General features: G+C 46.6%; 1 protein-coding gene across 1 annotated transcript; it reads right to left on the bottom strand.

Annotated features, from left to right (window-relative positions):
* Positions 1-11,930: 11,930 nt before the first annotated feature.
* Positions 11,931-14,079, bottom strand: LOC136520835 (bZIP transcription factor RISBZ5-like). The gene is made up of 6 exons (XM_066514494.1): positions 13,763-14,079; positions 13,544-13,625; positions 13,042-13,177; positions 12,862-12,937; positions 12,642-12,767; positions 11,931-12,542 (listed from the first exon to the last, which is right to left on the bottom strand). Exons 1-6 carry the CDS (start codon positions 13,940-13,942, stop codon positions 12,267-12,269), a joined length of 876 nt encoding a protein of 291 aa, XP_066370591.1. The 5' UTR covers positions 13,943-14,079; the 3' UTR covers positions 11,931-12,266.
* Between the last annotated feature and the right edge of the window lie 1,489 nt (positions 14,080-15,568).

Raw genomic sequence — 15,568 nt, 5'->3', positions numbered from 1 at the left:
TTATTGTTTCAATTGGGTCAGCCCATAATATGGGCTTGGGCTGGAAATGTTGGGCTCACAATATTTGACGTTACCCTATTGTCATAATAACCTGTCCTCCCACGTACCATTTGTGACGGTTCGTACATTATGTGATGCGTTGACTAAACAATATGTGACAGTTATAGTCGTCATAAAAGGTAACAATAGGTGACGATAGAACGTTACCGTCACAAAAGGTCTTGACATTTTGTGACGGTGGCCCATAAAATCGTCATGAGGTACATTATGTGACGGTCGTTATATGACGACCGGCGTGACGCTGCTTTTTCGTCATAAAGTACTTTTTATGACAATTTCTGTACTTTACATGACAGTTCCGGTTTGTCATACAAGCCCCGATTTTTTGTAGTGACTGAAGCTTCTGTAATGGCTGAGTTTTCAAGACACTGGGAGGAGGCCAAAGTATAGCTTAGTGGTCTATCAGACCAAATTCTTGATCAAATGAATGTACTTCCTTCTTCTCTTCCGTCTTCTTGAACAGATGTGAAAAGTCAACCTTCTTTTGATGTCCTTGTAATATACTTTGTCCCTGAATTTTTAAGATGTGAGCAGGCTTTGTCCTACTTTTGAATTTGTCTTTGACTGAAATGAGCAGGCTTCGACCTGTCTTTCTTTTTCTTCTGAGATGTCTTTGAATAATATGGAAAAGTTTCGCCCTGTCTTTCCTTGTGGCTTTTTTCTGCTTTGCCATAGCTTGTTTCTTCTTGTGATGTAGTAGAGTTGATGGAGTTGATTATACTTTTCTTGGGGTAATCAACCGATTTGTACTGTAGATCGCTCCTTGGGTGAAGTAGTCGATCGTACCGCTCTTTGGGTCAGCGACTGAGTTGTTTGGAGTGTTTGTGCCCCTCCTTAGGCAACGTAGTCGATCGTGCCGCTCTTGGGGTAGGCGACTGAGTTGTTGGAGTGCTTGTGTCCCTCTCTGGGCGAAGTAGTTGATCGTACCGCTCTTGGGGTAGGCGACTGAGTTGTTGGATTGCTTGTGTCCCTCTCTGGGCGAAGTAGTTGATCGTACCACTCTTGGGGTAGGCGACCGAGCTGTTGGAGTGCTTGTGCCGCTTTTTGGGCGAAGTAGTCGATCGTACCACTCTTGGGGTAGGCGACCGAGTTATTGGAGTGCTTGTACCGCTTCTTGGGCGAAGTAGTCGATCGTACCATTCTTGGGGTAGGCGACCGAGTTGTTGGAGTGCTTGTGTCGCTTCTTGGGCGAAGTAGTCTATCGTACCACTCTTGGGGTAGGCGACCGAGTTGTTGGAGTGCTTGTGCCGCTTCTTGGGCGAAGTATTCGATCATACCACTCTTGGGGTAGGCGATCGGACCCGTATAGCACAACCGTTTCCGGGTTGGCTGTTTATAGGGTAAGTAAGCAATCGTACCAGCTCTTGGGGTAAGCGATTGCGCCCGTATAGCAACAACCGTTTCTAGGTTGAGCTGTTTGCAGGGCTGCCCCTTTTTCCCCAACCTGATTATGGGTTGGTTCTATCCGTTGGACAGGGCTGTCAGTCGTACCATCTCTTTATGGTAGAGTGACAAATGCTAGCTTGGGTCTCCTTACCCAAGAAGCTATTTGGCCGTTGGCCGTCAATCAGACCATCTCCATATGGTTGAGTGACAAGATTGCCCGTGTAGCGCAACCGTTTCTAGGTGGGCTATTAACAGGGAAGCCTCTTTTTCCCCAACCTGATTACGAGTTGGTTCTGTCCGTTGGACAGGGCTTATATTTGAAGCTGTTCTTCTTGAATAATCTCTGTTTTATTTCTCTTGAAACTTGAGTACAATCTATTGTACTTAATTGTAGAATCTTTTGAGCTGGCTGATATGCCAAGTGTTCTTTATAGGTATTTCATCTGGAGTCATCAACTCGTATGTGTCGAGTCCTGTTGCTGTCTTCACGATGAAGGGTCCTTCCCATGGACTGAGTAGTTTGTGTCGTCCACCTTTCTTCTGGATTAGTCGTAGTACTGAGTCCCCTGACTTTAGTGATCGGGGTTGAGTACTTTTGTCATAATGTCTTCGTAACCCTTGCTAATATCTTGCATTTTGTATGATTGCACTGTCTCTTATTTCTTCTATTGAATCAATTTCTAACCGCCTTGTTTCTTCTGCTTCGCCTTCTTCATATTGTTCTATTCTTGGAGATAGCCATATCAAGTTGGCTGGTAGTACTGCCTCTGATCCATAGACCAGAAAGAACGGTGAGTATCCAGTTGCTCTGCTGATCTAGGTTCTTAGACCCCATACTACTTTTGGTAATTCGTTGATCCATTTTCCACCATAATCTTTCAAATCTTCATATAATCTTGGTTTTAAACCTTGTAATATGAGTCCATTTGCTCTTTTGACTTGTCCATTGGCCTGCGGGTGTGCTACTGATGCAAAGTCGATTTCTATCCCACAATCTCTTGCCCAGTATTAGAATTCTCTTGCTATAAATGGTGAACCAAGATCTGTGATTATTCTATTGGGCATGCCAAACCTATGCATGATGTCTTGTATGAATTCCACTGCCTTTTCTGCACTGTATTTGACCAAAGGTTTGTATTCAATCCACTTTGTAAATTTGTCGATTGCCACAAATATGTATTCGAAGCCTCCTTTTGCTTTTTTGAGTGGTCCGACTTGATCCAGCCCCCAGCATGAGAACGGCCAAGCCAGCGGTATGCATATTAAGTTGTGAGCCGGCACATGTGATTGCCTAGCAAACATTTGGTAATTCTTGCATGTTCTGACGAGCTCTTCTGCATCTTTGAGTGCTGTTGGCCAATAGAAACCGGTTCTGAATGCTTTGCCGACTAGTGTCCTGGAGGCTGCATGATTTCCATAGCATCCTGATTTCGTCCAAGATTTTCTTTCCTTTATCTGTCGGAACACATTTAAGCAGTACTCCTGATGATGCTGCTCTTTTGTATAGTTTATCCCCCACCAGGACGTAGTTTTTGCTTCTTCGTACAACCCGGGTTGCTTCTGCTTTGTCTTCGGGTAGTTTCTTCTCTTTGATAAAATCAATGTATGTTTGTCTCCAATCACTTTGTATGACCATGATTTGTCTTGACTGGTCTGGTTCTTCTGCTTGATCTATTTCCATTGGATCTGTTGTCTCTTTCTCTTTTTCTGTGTTCCCGAGTTGTTTGATGGATGGGGCTGTGAGTTCTTCCACAAATATACCGGGTGGTACTTTTGCTCTGTCTGATCCTAATTTGGCTAGCACATCTGCTGCAATGTTGGAATCTCTTAGGACATGATGGATTTCGAGCCCTTGGAAAATTTTCTTCAATATTCTGACTTCTGCACAGTACGCATCCATATTATCTTTTGTACAATCCCAATCCTTGTTGACTTGATTGATTACTACAGCTGAATCACCGTAGACAAGTAGTCTTTTGATCCCAAGCGAGCTTGCAACTCTTAGACCGTGTATTAATGCTTCGTATTCTGCCTCATTGTTAGTTGCCTGCCAAAGTATTTGTAGCACATATTTTAACTGTCTCCCTCCTGATGATATGAATAGTACTCCTGCTCCAGCTCCTCCTAACTTTAGGGAACTGTCAAAATACATTTTCCAATGATCAAGTATTGGTTCGGGTTCTTTTTGACTGATTTCTGTCCATTCAGCAATGAAGTCGGATAACGCTTGAGATTTGATTACTGTTCTTGGTTTGAAGTCTAGGTTGAGAGCACCGAGTTCTACTGCCCATTTTGATATCCGACCTGTTGCATCTTTGTTGCGTAGAATGTTTTGAAGTGGAAAATTGGTTACCATTGTAATCTTGTGTTCATGGAAATAATGTTTCAGCTTTCTTGATGATATCAACACTGCATAAAGTAGTTTTTGCATGTGTGGGTATCTCACTTTTGATTCTATTAGTACTTCGCTTATGTAATAGACTGGTCTTTGCATTTTGTATGCGTGTCCGGGTTCTTCTCTCTCAACCACAATTGCTGTGCTGACAACGTTCTTGGTCGCTGTAATGTATAGCATCATGTCCTCTTTGTCTTTTGGTGGTGTCATTACTGGTGATGATGCCAAGTATTCTTTTAACTTTTGGAATGCTTCTTCTGCCTCTTCTGTCCATTCAAAATTTCCTATTTTTTCAATAATTTGAAGAAAGGTAGCCCTTTTTCTCCTAGTCGGGAGATGAATCTGTTGAGTGCTGCCATACATCCTGTAAGCTTCTGTATGTCTTTAACTTTCTTTGGAGGTTTCATATCCATGATGGCTTTAACCTGCTTTGTACTTGCTTCAATTCCTCGGTTACTGACTAGAAACCCAAGTAGTTGTCCTGATGGTACCCCAAAAACACACTTTGTGGGGTTTAGCTTCCACTGCCATGCTTTTAGATTCTTGAAAGTCTCCTCGAGGTCTTCTATCAATGATCTGGGTTCTTTTGTCTTGATTACTACATCATCAATGTATGCTTCTGCATTTCTTCCGACTTGACTCCCCAAGCAAGTTTGAATTGCTCTTTGGTATGTTGCCCCTGCATTTTTTAGCCCAAAATGCATTGATTTATAGAAATATGCCCCAAAGGGTGTAATGAACGATGTCTTGCTTTGGTCTTCTTCTCTTAAGGATATTTGATGATAGCCTGAATAGTAATCTAGAAAGGATAACAGAGCTGATCCTGCTGTCGAGTCAATGATTTGATCAATCCTTGGTGGGACATATGGATCTTTTGAGCAATGTTTGTTGAGGTCTGTGTAGTCGATGCACATGTGCCATTCTTTTGACTTCTTCTTCTCTACTAGGACCGGGTTGGCAAGCCAATCCGGGTTGATTATTTCTCTGATGAATCCTGCTGCCATGAGCTTAGTAATCTCTTTTTTGATTGCTGCTTTTCTGTCTGGAGCGAATCTTCGTAACTTCTGCTTAACGGGTTTGGACCCTTTGTTCACATCAATTATGTGCTCAGCCAACTCCCTTGGGACCCCTGGCATGTCTGCTGGCTTCCAAGCGAAAATATCTTTGTTGTCCCGAAGAAAGTTGGTGAGCGCGAGTTTCTATTTTGGGTCGAGATTTGCACTGATGATTGCCGTCTTCTCCAGATCACCAGTTAGTAAGTCAATAGTCTTGGTAGCGGCTTCTTTTGGTGGTGTAAAGTTGCTTGGCTTCTTAGCCGATATCTTAATCTCATCTGGGTTCATTTCGTTGGCCAACATTGCAATCTCCTTTCCTTCCTTTATATCTTGTAATCTTTCGGATATTTGTACTGCTTGTACGTCGCAATCATGTGCTTTCTTTAGATCTCCTTTCAATGATAATACGCCCTTTGTTGTTGGCATCTTGAGCAGTAGGTATGGATAATATGGTACTGCTATGTATTTTGTTAAAGCTGGTCTCCCAAGTATTGCGTGGTAGCATGATTCAAAGTCTGCAACTTCGAATTTGATGAATTCCATCCGGTATTTGTCTGGTGTGCCAAAGGTGACGGGTAGGGTTATCTGTCCGAGGGGCATAGCCGCTCTGCCGGGTACTATTCCATAAAATGGTATGCTTGTGGGCGTCATTAGATCTTCACAATTCAGATTCATCCTTTTGAGAGTATCTGCGAAAATTATGTTAAGCCCAGCTCCTCTATCGATGAGTACTTTAGTTACTGCTGCTCCTGCGATAGTCGGACCTAGTACCAGCGGGTAGCAACCTGCGTTTGCTGCACTAGTCTATTGGTCTTCTCTTGTGAAGTGGATGGGGTATTCTGACCAATCTAGATATCTTGGGATGGCTGGTTCAGCTGCCATGATGGCTCTGTGAGCTAGTTTCTCTTGTCTTTTGCTTCGTGTGTTAGGAACACCTGAAAATATCACCGCTAATTGGTGTTGGGGTTCTTGATAATCTCCTTCAGCTCTCTTTTCCTCCTTCTTGGATTCTTCTTGCTTTGGCTCCGAGTTGTTTTGATTCCTGTTTTCTCTCTTCATGAATTGCCGCTGAAAAGTGCTGTATTCAACTAACTTGTGTCTGGCCCCTGGGTGTATGTGACACGGCATGTTTTCTATGTTTTCCGGCGCTCTTCCTTGATAGTTGTTACTTTGATAGTTGCTATTACTGTTGTAACCGCTATTGTTACGGTTGTTGCTATTGTTGTAGTTGCCATTGTGATTGCTACCATTGCTATCATTGCCGTTGCCATTATATCTTCTTTTGTTGTCTGTGGTTGCCACCATATTGTCTTGCCTTGGTCTTTTGTCTTGCTGTCTGTAATCGGGTCTTCTATTCTCTAGGTTGTCCCTAGCAAATCTGTGCCAAGTTCTTTCTTCTGACGAAATTAGCTTCTCAACAACCCTCTTGAAGTCTTCATTTGTTCTTGGGTTCTCATTAAAATAGTCCTTGTATTGCCAGTTTGCACAGATTCCTTCTGCAAAGGCCTCTATCACCTCCCTATCAGTAATGTCGTGGACTTGAGCCCTGAATTCTCCAAATCTTCTATAGTATTCCCTTAGACTTTCTCCTCTCCTTTGCTTTACTCCTTTCAATTCGGCTGCAGTCATTGGATGTGTAATAATGCCTGCGTAGTTGTTGCAGAAAGCTTCTTGCAAGTCTTTCCAATACCTGATTGATCTTGGCCTCAATTTGTCAAACCATTGTAGCGGCATTGCTTCGAGGGCCATTGGGAAGAATAGAGCCTTGATGTCATCGTCTCCTCTAGCTAATTCAATAGATTGGGAGTAAACCCTTAGCCATTGTCTTGGTTCGACTTTGCCATCATACTTGGAATGATTTGCTGGTTTAAACTTATGCGGTAGCTTTAAAGTTTGTAGTCTTCCTGCGAAACAAGGGAATCTGTCGTATGGTTCCGTTCTTCCATAATCTGGCGATCTTGTCCTTCTGTAATAAGACCTGTCTTCTTTTAACTCGGACTCTCCGTAGTCATCTTCTTTGTCAAATCTTCTTGATATTTTTTGGTAGCGTTGGCTCAATTCTGGTTTGTCTCTTTCTTGTTGCTTTGAGTAGTGTTCCTTCCTTCCATTGATATCAGCACTTTCTACTGGTCCTATCCTTTGAAAATTCGATTTTTTGGGTGGCTGCTCCCTTTGTGGCTCCTGTGGAACTTCTTCGCCGGGTTGTTCTTCTGATCCCCCGACTTCTTTCTTCTGGTCTTCCTTTGCTTTCCCGTTATTCGTGAGGGTGTACAACTCCTTTGTTAATTCTTCAATTCTGTCCCTTTTTGTATTTTTTGTGGCTTCTTTTTCCGCCTTCCTTCTGTTGTATTCCATTAGCTCCGCTTTGTATTTATTCCAGACTTGCTTCCTTTGTTTAGCCCGGTTCCTCCTTCTAGCTTTCAATTTGTTCTTCTTTAGCCTTGCTAGTCTTTGCTCATCATTTTCGTTGCTGTCGCTTTTCTCATCTGGCGAGATGTTGCCTTCTGATTCGTCTAAAGATTTTATATCCGGTATCTGTGCTGGTTCCAAAGGTTGTTCTAACTGCTCCGCCATGTATACAGTATACCTCTTCCGAGCTCTTCTTATACGGTATTCCATCCTTCGTTTGGTTGAGCTGTCTGTAGCTTCTGAACTGGATCCGAGTTCTTTTCCTTCTTGATAAGGTAGTTCTTCAACGCGCGTGCCAGTCTGGACTTTGCTTGAGGTGAAAGAACCTGGCCAATGCACCACACAATCTTGCGGGGTCACTGTCATGATCATCCCTTCTTGTGCTCCCTCCAGGAGTATTCTTCTTGCTGAGTTCATCTTGTTTTGGGTAAAGTGTTGATAGACTGATGCCGCATTGTGCAGTCCATAAGTTCCCAAGTTCTCCTTTGAGTTGTACGGGTCGTATCCCTTCGCGATCGTTGTTGTGTCTCCGAGTCCAATTAGGCTTGGCTCTTGTGCCGTGAAGATTGTCTTGGAATCGGGTTGTATCTCTTTTTCAGAGTCGGTTTCGTATCCGCTTTCTTCCTTATTCCGAGTTGTATCCGAAGTTGAGAGTTTCATCATCTTCTCGGCGAGTTTGTATTGAATTTTGTCATTGAATTCTTTTTCTTCTCGGAGACAGGTACGAAGCTTGCTGTCGCCGTCAGCCTTGCAGATCCAGGATCCGAAGACAAAGGTTGTTCCCGCCGAAAAGGTCATCTTGAGGTTGAGGTCCGCCGAACTCTCGAGAAAAAATTCGTCGAAAGCCCCTACCTGGCGCGCCAGCTGTCGATATTTTACCACCGATAGCCTGCCACGGGGGTACCCGGGACAGTTGTTCGGGCTTCGGCGAATAGCGGAATTCGGCGGTTACGCAAAGAGACTCACGATTTATACTGGTTCAGGCCCTCGACTTGGTCGAGTAATAACCTTACGTCCAGTTTTGGCGTTAGCCTGCTTGCGTTGTATTGCTTTGAGTATCGGGTATGCGTTCTCCTTTTTACAATGGGTACCCTCACCAGCCCTTTATAGTCCAGGCGCTGAGAGGCGTTGTTTGCGTCCTATTCAGATACAAGGTCAGAGTCCTAAGCTACGCTTCGGGCATTTTTCCTTGTATAGTTTGAGTTGGAGTTTCGGTTTTACACGTTGCTTTGCTCCGCGTTCTTCTTGGCGATTGGACTGTAGGCCTTGTTACCAAGGCCTACCTCCCTGCAGTATGGTCTATGGGGGGCCCGTAGGGTTCCCCATCGACACACTGCTACTTATCAGAAGGTATTGGCTGAACGCCTCAATCTTGTTGGTCGTCGTGTTGTTCCTACTATGCTGGTGCAGCGTGAGTCATGCCCGGAACATTGGGCGACCTGGGAACCATCTGCAACCATATCCAAGCTCATACCCAGGGTGTTGTCCACGTCGACTACTGCATTGCAAGGACGCGTTGCAACTTAAGGAGGAGGGATTGTCACGGAATGGGCCTTATGCCGTGCTTGGTGTTTATGCTACACTAGCTAATGGGCACGTAAGCCGACTTGTATGTCGTAGGGGTGCAATTCCTGGGCTTAGCCCATTTTCGTTTTGCACTCTCCGTTAAGACTTGCTGTGTGGGTGGTTGGGCGGACAACGAATAAAGAAACCAAATTCCTGTTTCTCGTCTTCCCGAGACCCTCCTGCTGTCGAGACGGCGCCGCCGGGCTCGCTCGCCGTGCGTGTACGCCGGAATCCCTATCAACCCTACTAGTATCGTAACACCTCTCTAGGGTGTGCACCACAAGAAAGCCGATGTATGTATGTATGCCTAGTCATCGGCTGCTACTTGATACATATGTGAGGCTCAGTCATCTATATGACTCTATGCTTGTTTCTGTATCACCTGCTGAGGCTTCTATCTTGCTATATATAGACTTCCAAAAGTATTTGATGGAGATCTGATTTCCTCTTTTGTCATGAACTTTGTCAAAGTAGATGCCTTTTTATATTTTATATTGAGATGTTAGGTCTGATATGGCTAGATATTTTGACCATTTACACACAGATCAGTGAAGTTTACTTGTACTAGTATCATGCATTCATGCTATAGGTATGCACAACAGCACTAGTTAATTTCACTTCAACTTTCTCCAGGTGGTTATTTGCATAAGTTATGAAGTTGTTTCTTGTAATCATATCTGAAGGTACAGGAAAGGTTAAGAGAATTTTAGAACTAATTTAGTTGAGCTTTTTATGATTTCCTAAAGTTAATAGTTATTTGGAATTATAAGAAACACCAAAGCATTCACAATATTGTAAAAACTAATTTTGAATAGTTTATAAATACTAGGAAGTAGGAAGCCAATACAACAGAACCTCTACCTCCTATCGCATTTTCTATGTCCACCTCTTATCGCATTTTCAAACCAAAAAGAATAGGCAGTACTATAGTAAGTTTTTCTTGACCAAAAGCTGTATACTAAGATGGCGGCGGCCCCCTCCCCTCCCCTCCCCTGCCGCGCCGCCGCCGGAACAGGCCGCCGGCAAGGCCGTGCGGCTCGCCGGGATGGCGGCGGCGGGGCCTCTCATCCTCACGCCTTGGCAGAGCAGCAGCGCAGGCTGCAGCGGGCCGACTGGGCGCGGCCTCGCCTAAGCCGCATGGGGCTCGGGGGAGCTGCCTGGCCGCAGCTGCGGTAGCACCGGCCGGAGCCTAGGCAGGCGCTCGGTGGTGGCGGCGGTGGGATCTCCTTCTTCCCCTCCGCCGTCCCCTTCCTCCTCGTATGGCAGCGCTGGCGGCGATGTTCCAGGCTGCTCTTGGGCCTGGGCGGCTAGATCTGGTGCGCTGGAAGCCGGATCCGGTGCCCCCATGGCTGGGGGCGGCGGCGCCGGCTTGGGGCACCGGGTTCTCTGCCCTAGTGGCTGGATCCGGCGCCCTTTGGGCTGGGGGCGGCGCTCACGGTGGTGGGGCACTCGCGACCGGCAGCATCGGCTGTGGGTGCCAGAGTCGGCGACGTCGTCCAGCAACGGCTTCGGTGTGCGGCAGTGTGACGCGCGCGGCAGGGTAAGCCCGATCCCGTGTTGCCCAGCCAGAGGGGGTGGCGGCCGATGCAGCTATGCGGCTGCTGCGTGCAGCCGGTGCGTCGATGCCTCTCTGGAAGGGTTTTGTTGGGATGGCGGGGCAGTGACGACGGTGGCCACAACAGGATAGGGTCCGGGTCTTGGTCGGACGTTTGTGCTGGGAACCCTTTGGGTGAAAGCCTTGACGACGGCGACGTCTGTGGGCGCCGCATCCCCTGCTGAGGGTGTCGTGTTCCCCAGCATTGCCTTCCACGGGTGAAAACCCGGTCCATCTTGGATGAGCGACGGTGGCGTTCTCGACGTCATGCCCTTCTTGAAGGCGTCGCTGATTGGATCTCGTCTCAACCACGACGTTGCCTTCGGTTGATGCTCTTAGCTTCTCGGCGCCCGGTCTGCGTGTGGAGGGATGACTTGCAGCGTGAAGTCGGAGCTGTTGCGTCAAGGGATGTGGCTTGGCAACGATGACATGAGGCGAACCACCCCCTCTTTCGTCTACTGGGAGGCTTGGAAGGTGTGGCAAATGCCAGGGGCGAGGCGGAGGGTCAAGATAGGAAGTCGGAGCTGCTCTTTGTTTTGAGCTTGGCAACGATGACCTGTTGCGGCCTCTCGCTTTGGTTTTTTTTCTTCATTAGGTTCGTCTGTGTCTGCCATGGGAAGTCGGAGCTGCTGGTTGCTTTGTAACCACGCTCGGCAACGATGACTCATGACAGTTTTGTTTCCCTTCCGCGTCACGTGGGTGGGTCAGCCATTCGTGTGGCGTGTGTTGGCACCACGTTTGGCTACCCTTCTTGTACATAATTTTCTTTCGTCTTAATTGAGCGGCAGAGCTCCTGCCTTTGTTTCAAAAAAAAAGTGATGCCATACCTTTTTTCAAGGAGAGGGACAGGGAGAGAGGAAGAGAATAATATTATCATGTCCTTTTGCTGGGGGGAAAGGTGCTGTGGCTGGTGGCCCTTGGTTTCTGAAGAGGCAATTAACTTTCCTTTTGAGAATTTTATTCGGTCAACCCTTTTTGTATGATTCGTGTCATTCTCATTCTTCCATTACCCTCATGTATTTTTAGGTCTTAGGAAATGTTCTGAATTACATTCTTGAAGTAAACCAGATACAGGGGAAAGATGATATGTCTACAAATGTTCCTGTTCTATGAAAAATTATAACGTGTACGAAATCCTCATTTTTCAGTTCTCCAGATGCCTGGAACTTTTATGAGATGTATGTAGAAGTGACAATGCCGGAAGGTTTTAAATCACAGAAGAACCTTCCTAGTTAATAGTTATGCATTTTACATCATGATGTACAGCTGTAATCCCAGCAAAAAGTAGTGAACATGCTTGAATCTACTTGAGCTAGTGCTGCAAACTTACTAGAGGAGTAGTACTGGATTGAACATTCCTATGTATTATAAATTTATAATGGTTTCTAAACAAAATGTATCACTATTTGTTGTAAACATAACTGTCTCACCTGACCTGGAAATGGATCCTAAGTATCATTCCTACTTCACACGTTTATTCAGGACGTTCATTTACTTCTAACGTTTGCATTTGCAGCTTTGTACAAAGACAGCTTCATTTTCTGGTTGAAACTATACTGGTGCCTTGTTTGGATCCCCCTATCTGCCAAGGCAACTGCCAGTAAATGATACTTTCCCACTGGAGACATGGTTACATCAAAAGAGTTACATCAAAAGAGTGATGCATCCTATAAAGCTTCTATGGAAATATGGTTCAAGGGAATTTGTGCCAGAAGCTCTGCTCAAGCCAGCAGTTATTTGAGTTGACAAACTGTTGTTTTTTTGGTGAAGCAAGCTTTGAATCTGATCAATGGCTTGAAGCTCAAGGCCAAATGTCCGCCCCGTAACTGGTCACCTCGTTGGACTTTCGATTATCCAGACTCTCTAGGCTTGCAGTGCTTTGTACTGGTGAGTTTTGTACTTGTGGAGCTGCGGTTGGACCTCTGAACGCATCACTCCCTAGTAAATCCAACCCTGTGGTTGTGAGCATATTCAAAGCTTGGCACATCTTTCTTGAGTTCAGATATGGTGCCAGGCCAAGGTCGCCTAGGCCACAAGATATAGCACTTCTCGCTACCATATCCTCTGCCATCTTTACCTGCAATTCAAACGGATTGGTTAGACTGATAGAGAGTCACAACATTTGTGATGGTTCAGTTGTTGTGGCAACTGTTTCTGCGAGAAGCGAACTGCTCACCTTGACTCTTAACGCTTCTACATCAGATTTGAGGATTCTGTTGTCTGTGACTGCAGTACTGAACTGCTGGTTGGCCTCTGAAAGTTGCTGGAACAATGTTGCATTTTCACCTTTAAGTCGTTCAACCTGATTATGAGGGAACATATCAGTGTGCATCCCATAAAACTCACAGCATCACATCCTTAGTTGGAAGTCATTCCTGGCCAAGTGGTTATGGTACCTGTGACTCAAGTTCAGACATTTGCGCCTGTTTTCTCCGCCTAGACCGTCGCGCAGACTCCCTGTTGGACACCATCCTGAAATTTACAAGAACAATGCATCCACAACAAGACGTAAGCTCTCTGTTCAGACATTTGTTGGAAACTTGCATGATTTCTCTGCAGGCTTGATCTATTCATACCTTCTAATTCGCTTCGTTTCAATGGGTTTGTTGCCTCGCTCATATGGAACTCCCTCTACCTCATAGAGTGATTCACTGTCGGAGTCTGACTCGCTTTCAAGAGCATGGTTCGCTGAGGTGGTTGCCCCGAGGCTGGCTGTGACCAGGACAATGCGGCAGGTGAGCAATACTTATCATGAGCCTAATTGGATGTTTTTTAGAATTCCGCATAATTCGGATGTGATCATACTCTAAATCGATTGGACTAGCTGTTAACATATATTCAAATAGGCCTGTTTAGCAGGCAGGAATTTCCATAGAAGTTTGGACAGATGAAAACACTGAGCTGTTTAAAATCCCATAGGATTCATGTGCAAATTGTAAACGGTTGTGGTTCACATATCCAATCAACAAATGATCACAATTATCTATCATTCGTACAGAGATTAGAGCATTTGACGACATAGTTAAATTCGAGTTTGTATAGATTGCAGTTGAAGGAGCAGGGCTGTATGTCCCTTACCGGAGATGAACGCCGTCCGCGACATGTCTGGGTTCATCGTGCGGACGCTCCCATACCACCAACTGCTTTCATCCATGGTGTTCTGCTCGGGCACAAGCAGATCTTTGGTTAGTAATGAAACCACAGGCAAGCGTAGCGAACTCTACCTATCTTCTTTGGAAACAGAGATGCATTTTCAGTTGCGCTGCAATCACATTGCTCGTGGCTGTCAGTGCTCACCGAGTCGGCGAAACCGACGCCGGGCAGGGCGCCGCCGGCGCCGGGCGAGAACACGCCGCTCCCTCCGGGCTCGCCTGGTCCGCCGCACCCGGGATTGCCACGCCCGGCGGCGGCGCGGGCGTCGTCGCCGCTCTCGCGGATGAACGCCTCCAGCTGCAGCTCCGACGCGCACTTCTTCATCCCGCCAGCCGGTGTACCGCGAGAGTTGACGCCGACCGAACCTGTGCCTCCCGTCCCGGCGTGGTGGTGTCGCTCGCCGTCGTGCCGTGCCGACGGTTTTTGAAGGGGTGGGGCGCGGACAGAAATCTGGTGGTACGTGGAAAGGTTAGCTGGGGTGCTGGGGGATAAACCGCCTCGTCAAATGGATGGTGACGCGGGATGACTCGGATCCGCGTCGGCCTTGGCGAGGCAACGACGCCGATGCGGGGGCACGCGCGCGCTCCCGTGGCCGCCGACAGGTGGGCCCCGCGTCCGGTGGGCCGTGGCTGTCACGGTACGGGGGTCGGATGGGACGAGGCGGCGGCGACTGTCAGCGGGGCGCGGGGCGCGGGCGCTCGCGCGTATCTCGCGATGAAAGCGAGGGAGAGGGAGGCGCGTGCGTCCGAGTCGGCACGGGGCTCGGGATCTGCCTCGTGGGCCGTGGGGGGCGGGCCCCGGCCCGGCCGCCGCGTCCGCGCGGCCACACGATCCGTGCGGCCTGGTGAGTGGGCGATGATGTGGCGCGGTTGACCGGGGGAAGGGACGGAGACGCACTCGTGGAGCTGCGTCGGACGGGACAGCGGCTGCCGGGCTTTTCGAAGCGATCCTGCTCTGCCGGGCCTCGGTGGTCCGGCTCTTCTTTCCGAAAGGCGGTAGTGGCTCGATTGTTTTCGTTATCCGGAGGGTGATCAGATCAGGGTTTACCGACTTGATGTGCGATGTTCAGTGGCAGTGAAGCCGTGGCCATTAGCAACCAGGCATGCACGGGTGACACGCCATAGGACGGGAGGTCGGTTGGTTGCATAATTCGAATGCTTCTGTTGTACTCGCTCGGTTTCAAATTACAAGCGGTTTTGACTTTTTCTAGTTCATCCATTTTATTATGTATTTAGATAAATTATTACTCTATCCGTTCTAAAGTATAAATCGCTTTGATTTTTTTGTTCATTTATTTTGCTATGTATCTAGATATATTATTATATCTAGATACATAACAAAATGGATATACTAAAAAAAAGTCAAAACGACTTATAATTTGAACGGAGTGAGTATATCTAAATGCATAGCAAAATGAACGTATTAAAAAAAATCAAAGCGACTTATAATTTGGAACAGAGGGAGTAGTACATTAGTAGTTAGAATATTTCCATATGCTAAAACACCTAATTAGGGTACAGATCCTAAGAGTCGTGTGTTTGCGTATATAGTTGACCCCGGGGGATTTAGGATCTCGTTTGTCAACGGAGATTGGAAGAAACTTGTAGCTATAAGCAATCTAAAAAAGTATTTCTCAGTTTCGTGTCGAATGAAATGTTGTACAGTACTTTATATATGCAAGTGTTTTTTATAGGTTACGTATTCAGATATTCAGTGTCTTGTGGGTTATCAAAATATTTTATGTAATATAACAGCTCTTTCCTCATTTTGTTCGGTATATATGCACCATGCGCTCCAAGCTGGGCCGTGGGCTCTGCTCACCGCTCGGCCGAGCTGCTCGCCGGCCTCTCTGTGCTAGGCGTAATTATCGGCGGGTTGGCAGTCACTTTGGGCCAGGATGGGCTTAAGATCCTGTTTAGTTGGGCTTTTAAACCTGTTTTTGCTTTTGCA

The sequence above is a fragment of the Miscanthus floridulus genome, chromosome 18, assembly GCF_019320115.1.
Source record: "Miscanthus floridulus cultivar M001 chromosome 18, ASM1932011v1, whole genome shotgun sequence".
Lineage (NCBI taxonomy): Eukaryota > Viridiplantae > Streptophyta > Magnoliopsida > Poales > Poaceae > Miscanthus > Miscanthus floridulus.
This window is presented reverse-complemented; position numbering and strand designations above follow the sequence as displayed.

What these genes read in the sequence shown, in the direction of transcription:
- LOC136520835 (XM_066514494.1), bottom strand. Translation starts at nt 13,942, where the DNA reads ATGAAGAAGTGCGCGTCGGAGCTGCAGCTGGAGGCGTTCATCCGCGAG. An exon ending in GAAACGAAGCGAATTAGAAG is followed by an intron (nt 12,938 to 13,041) that starts GTATGAATAGAT and finishes TGTAAATTTCAG; the next exon opens with GATGGTGTCCAACAGGGAGT. An exon ending in TGTCTGAACTTGAGTCACAG is followed by an intron (nt 12,768 to 12,861) that starts GTACCATAACCA and finishes CCTCATAATCAG; the next exon opens with GTTGAACGACTTAAAGGTGA.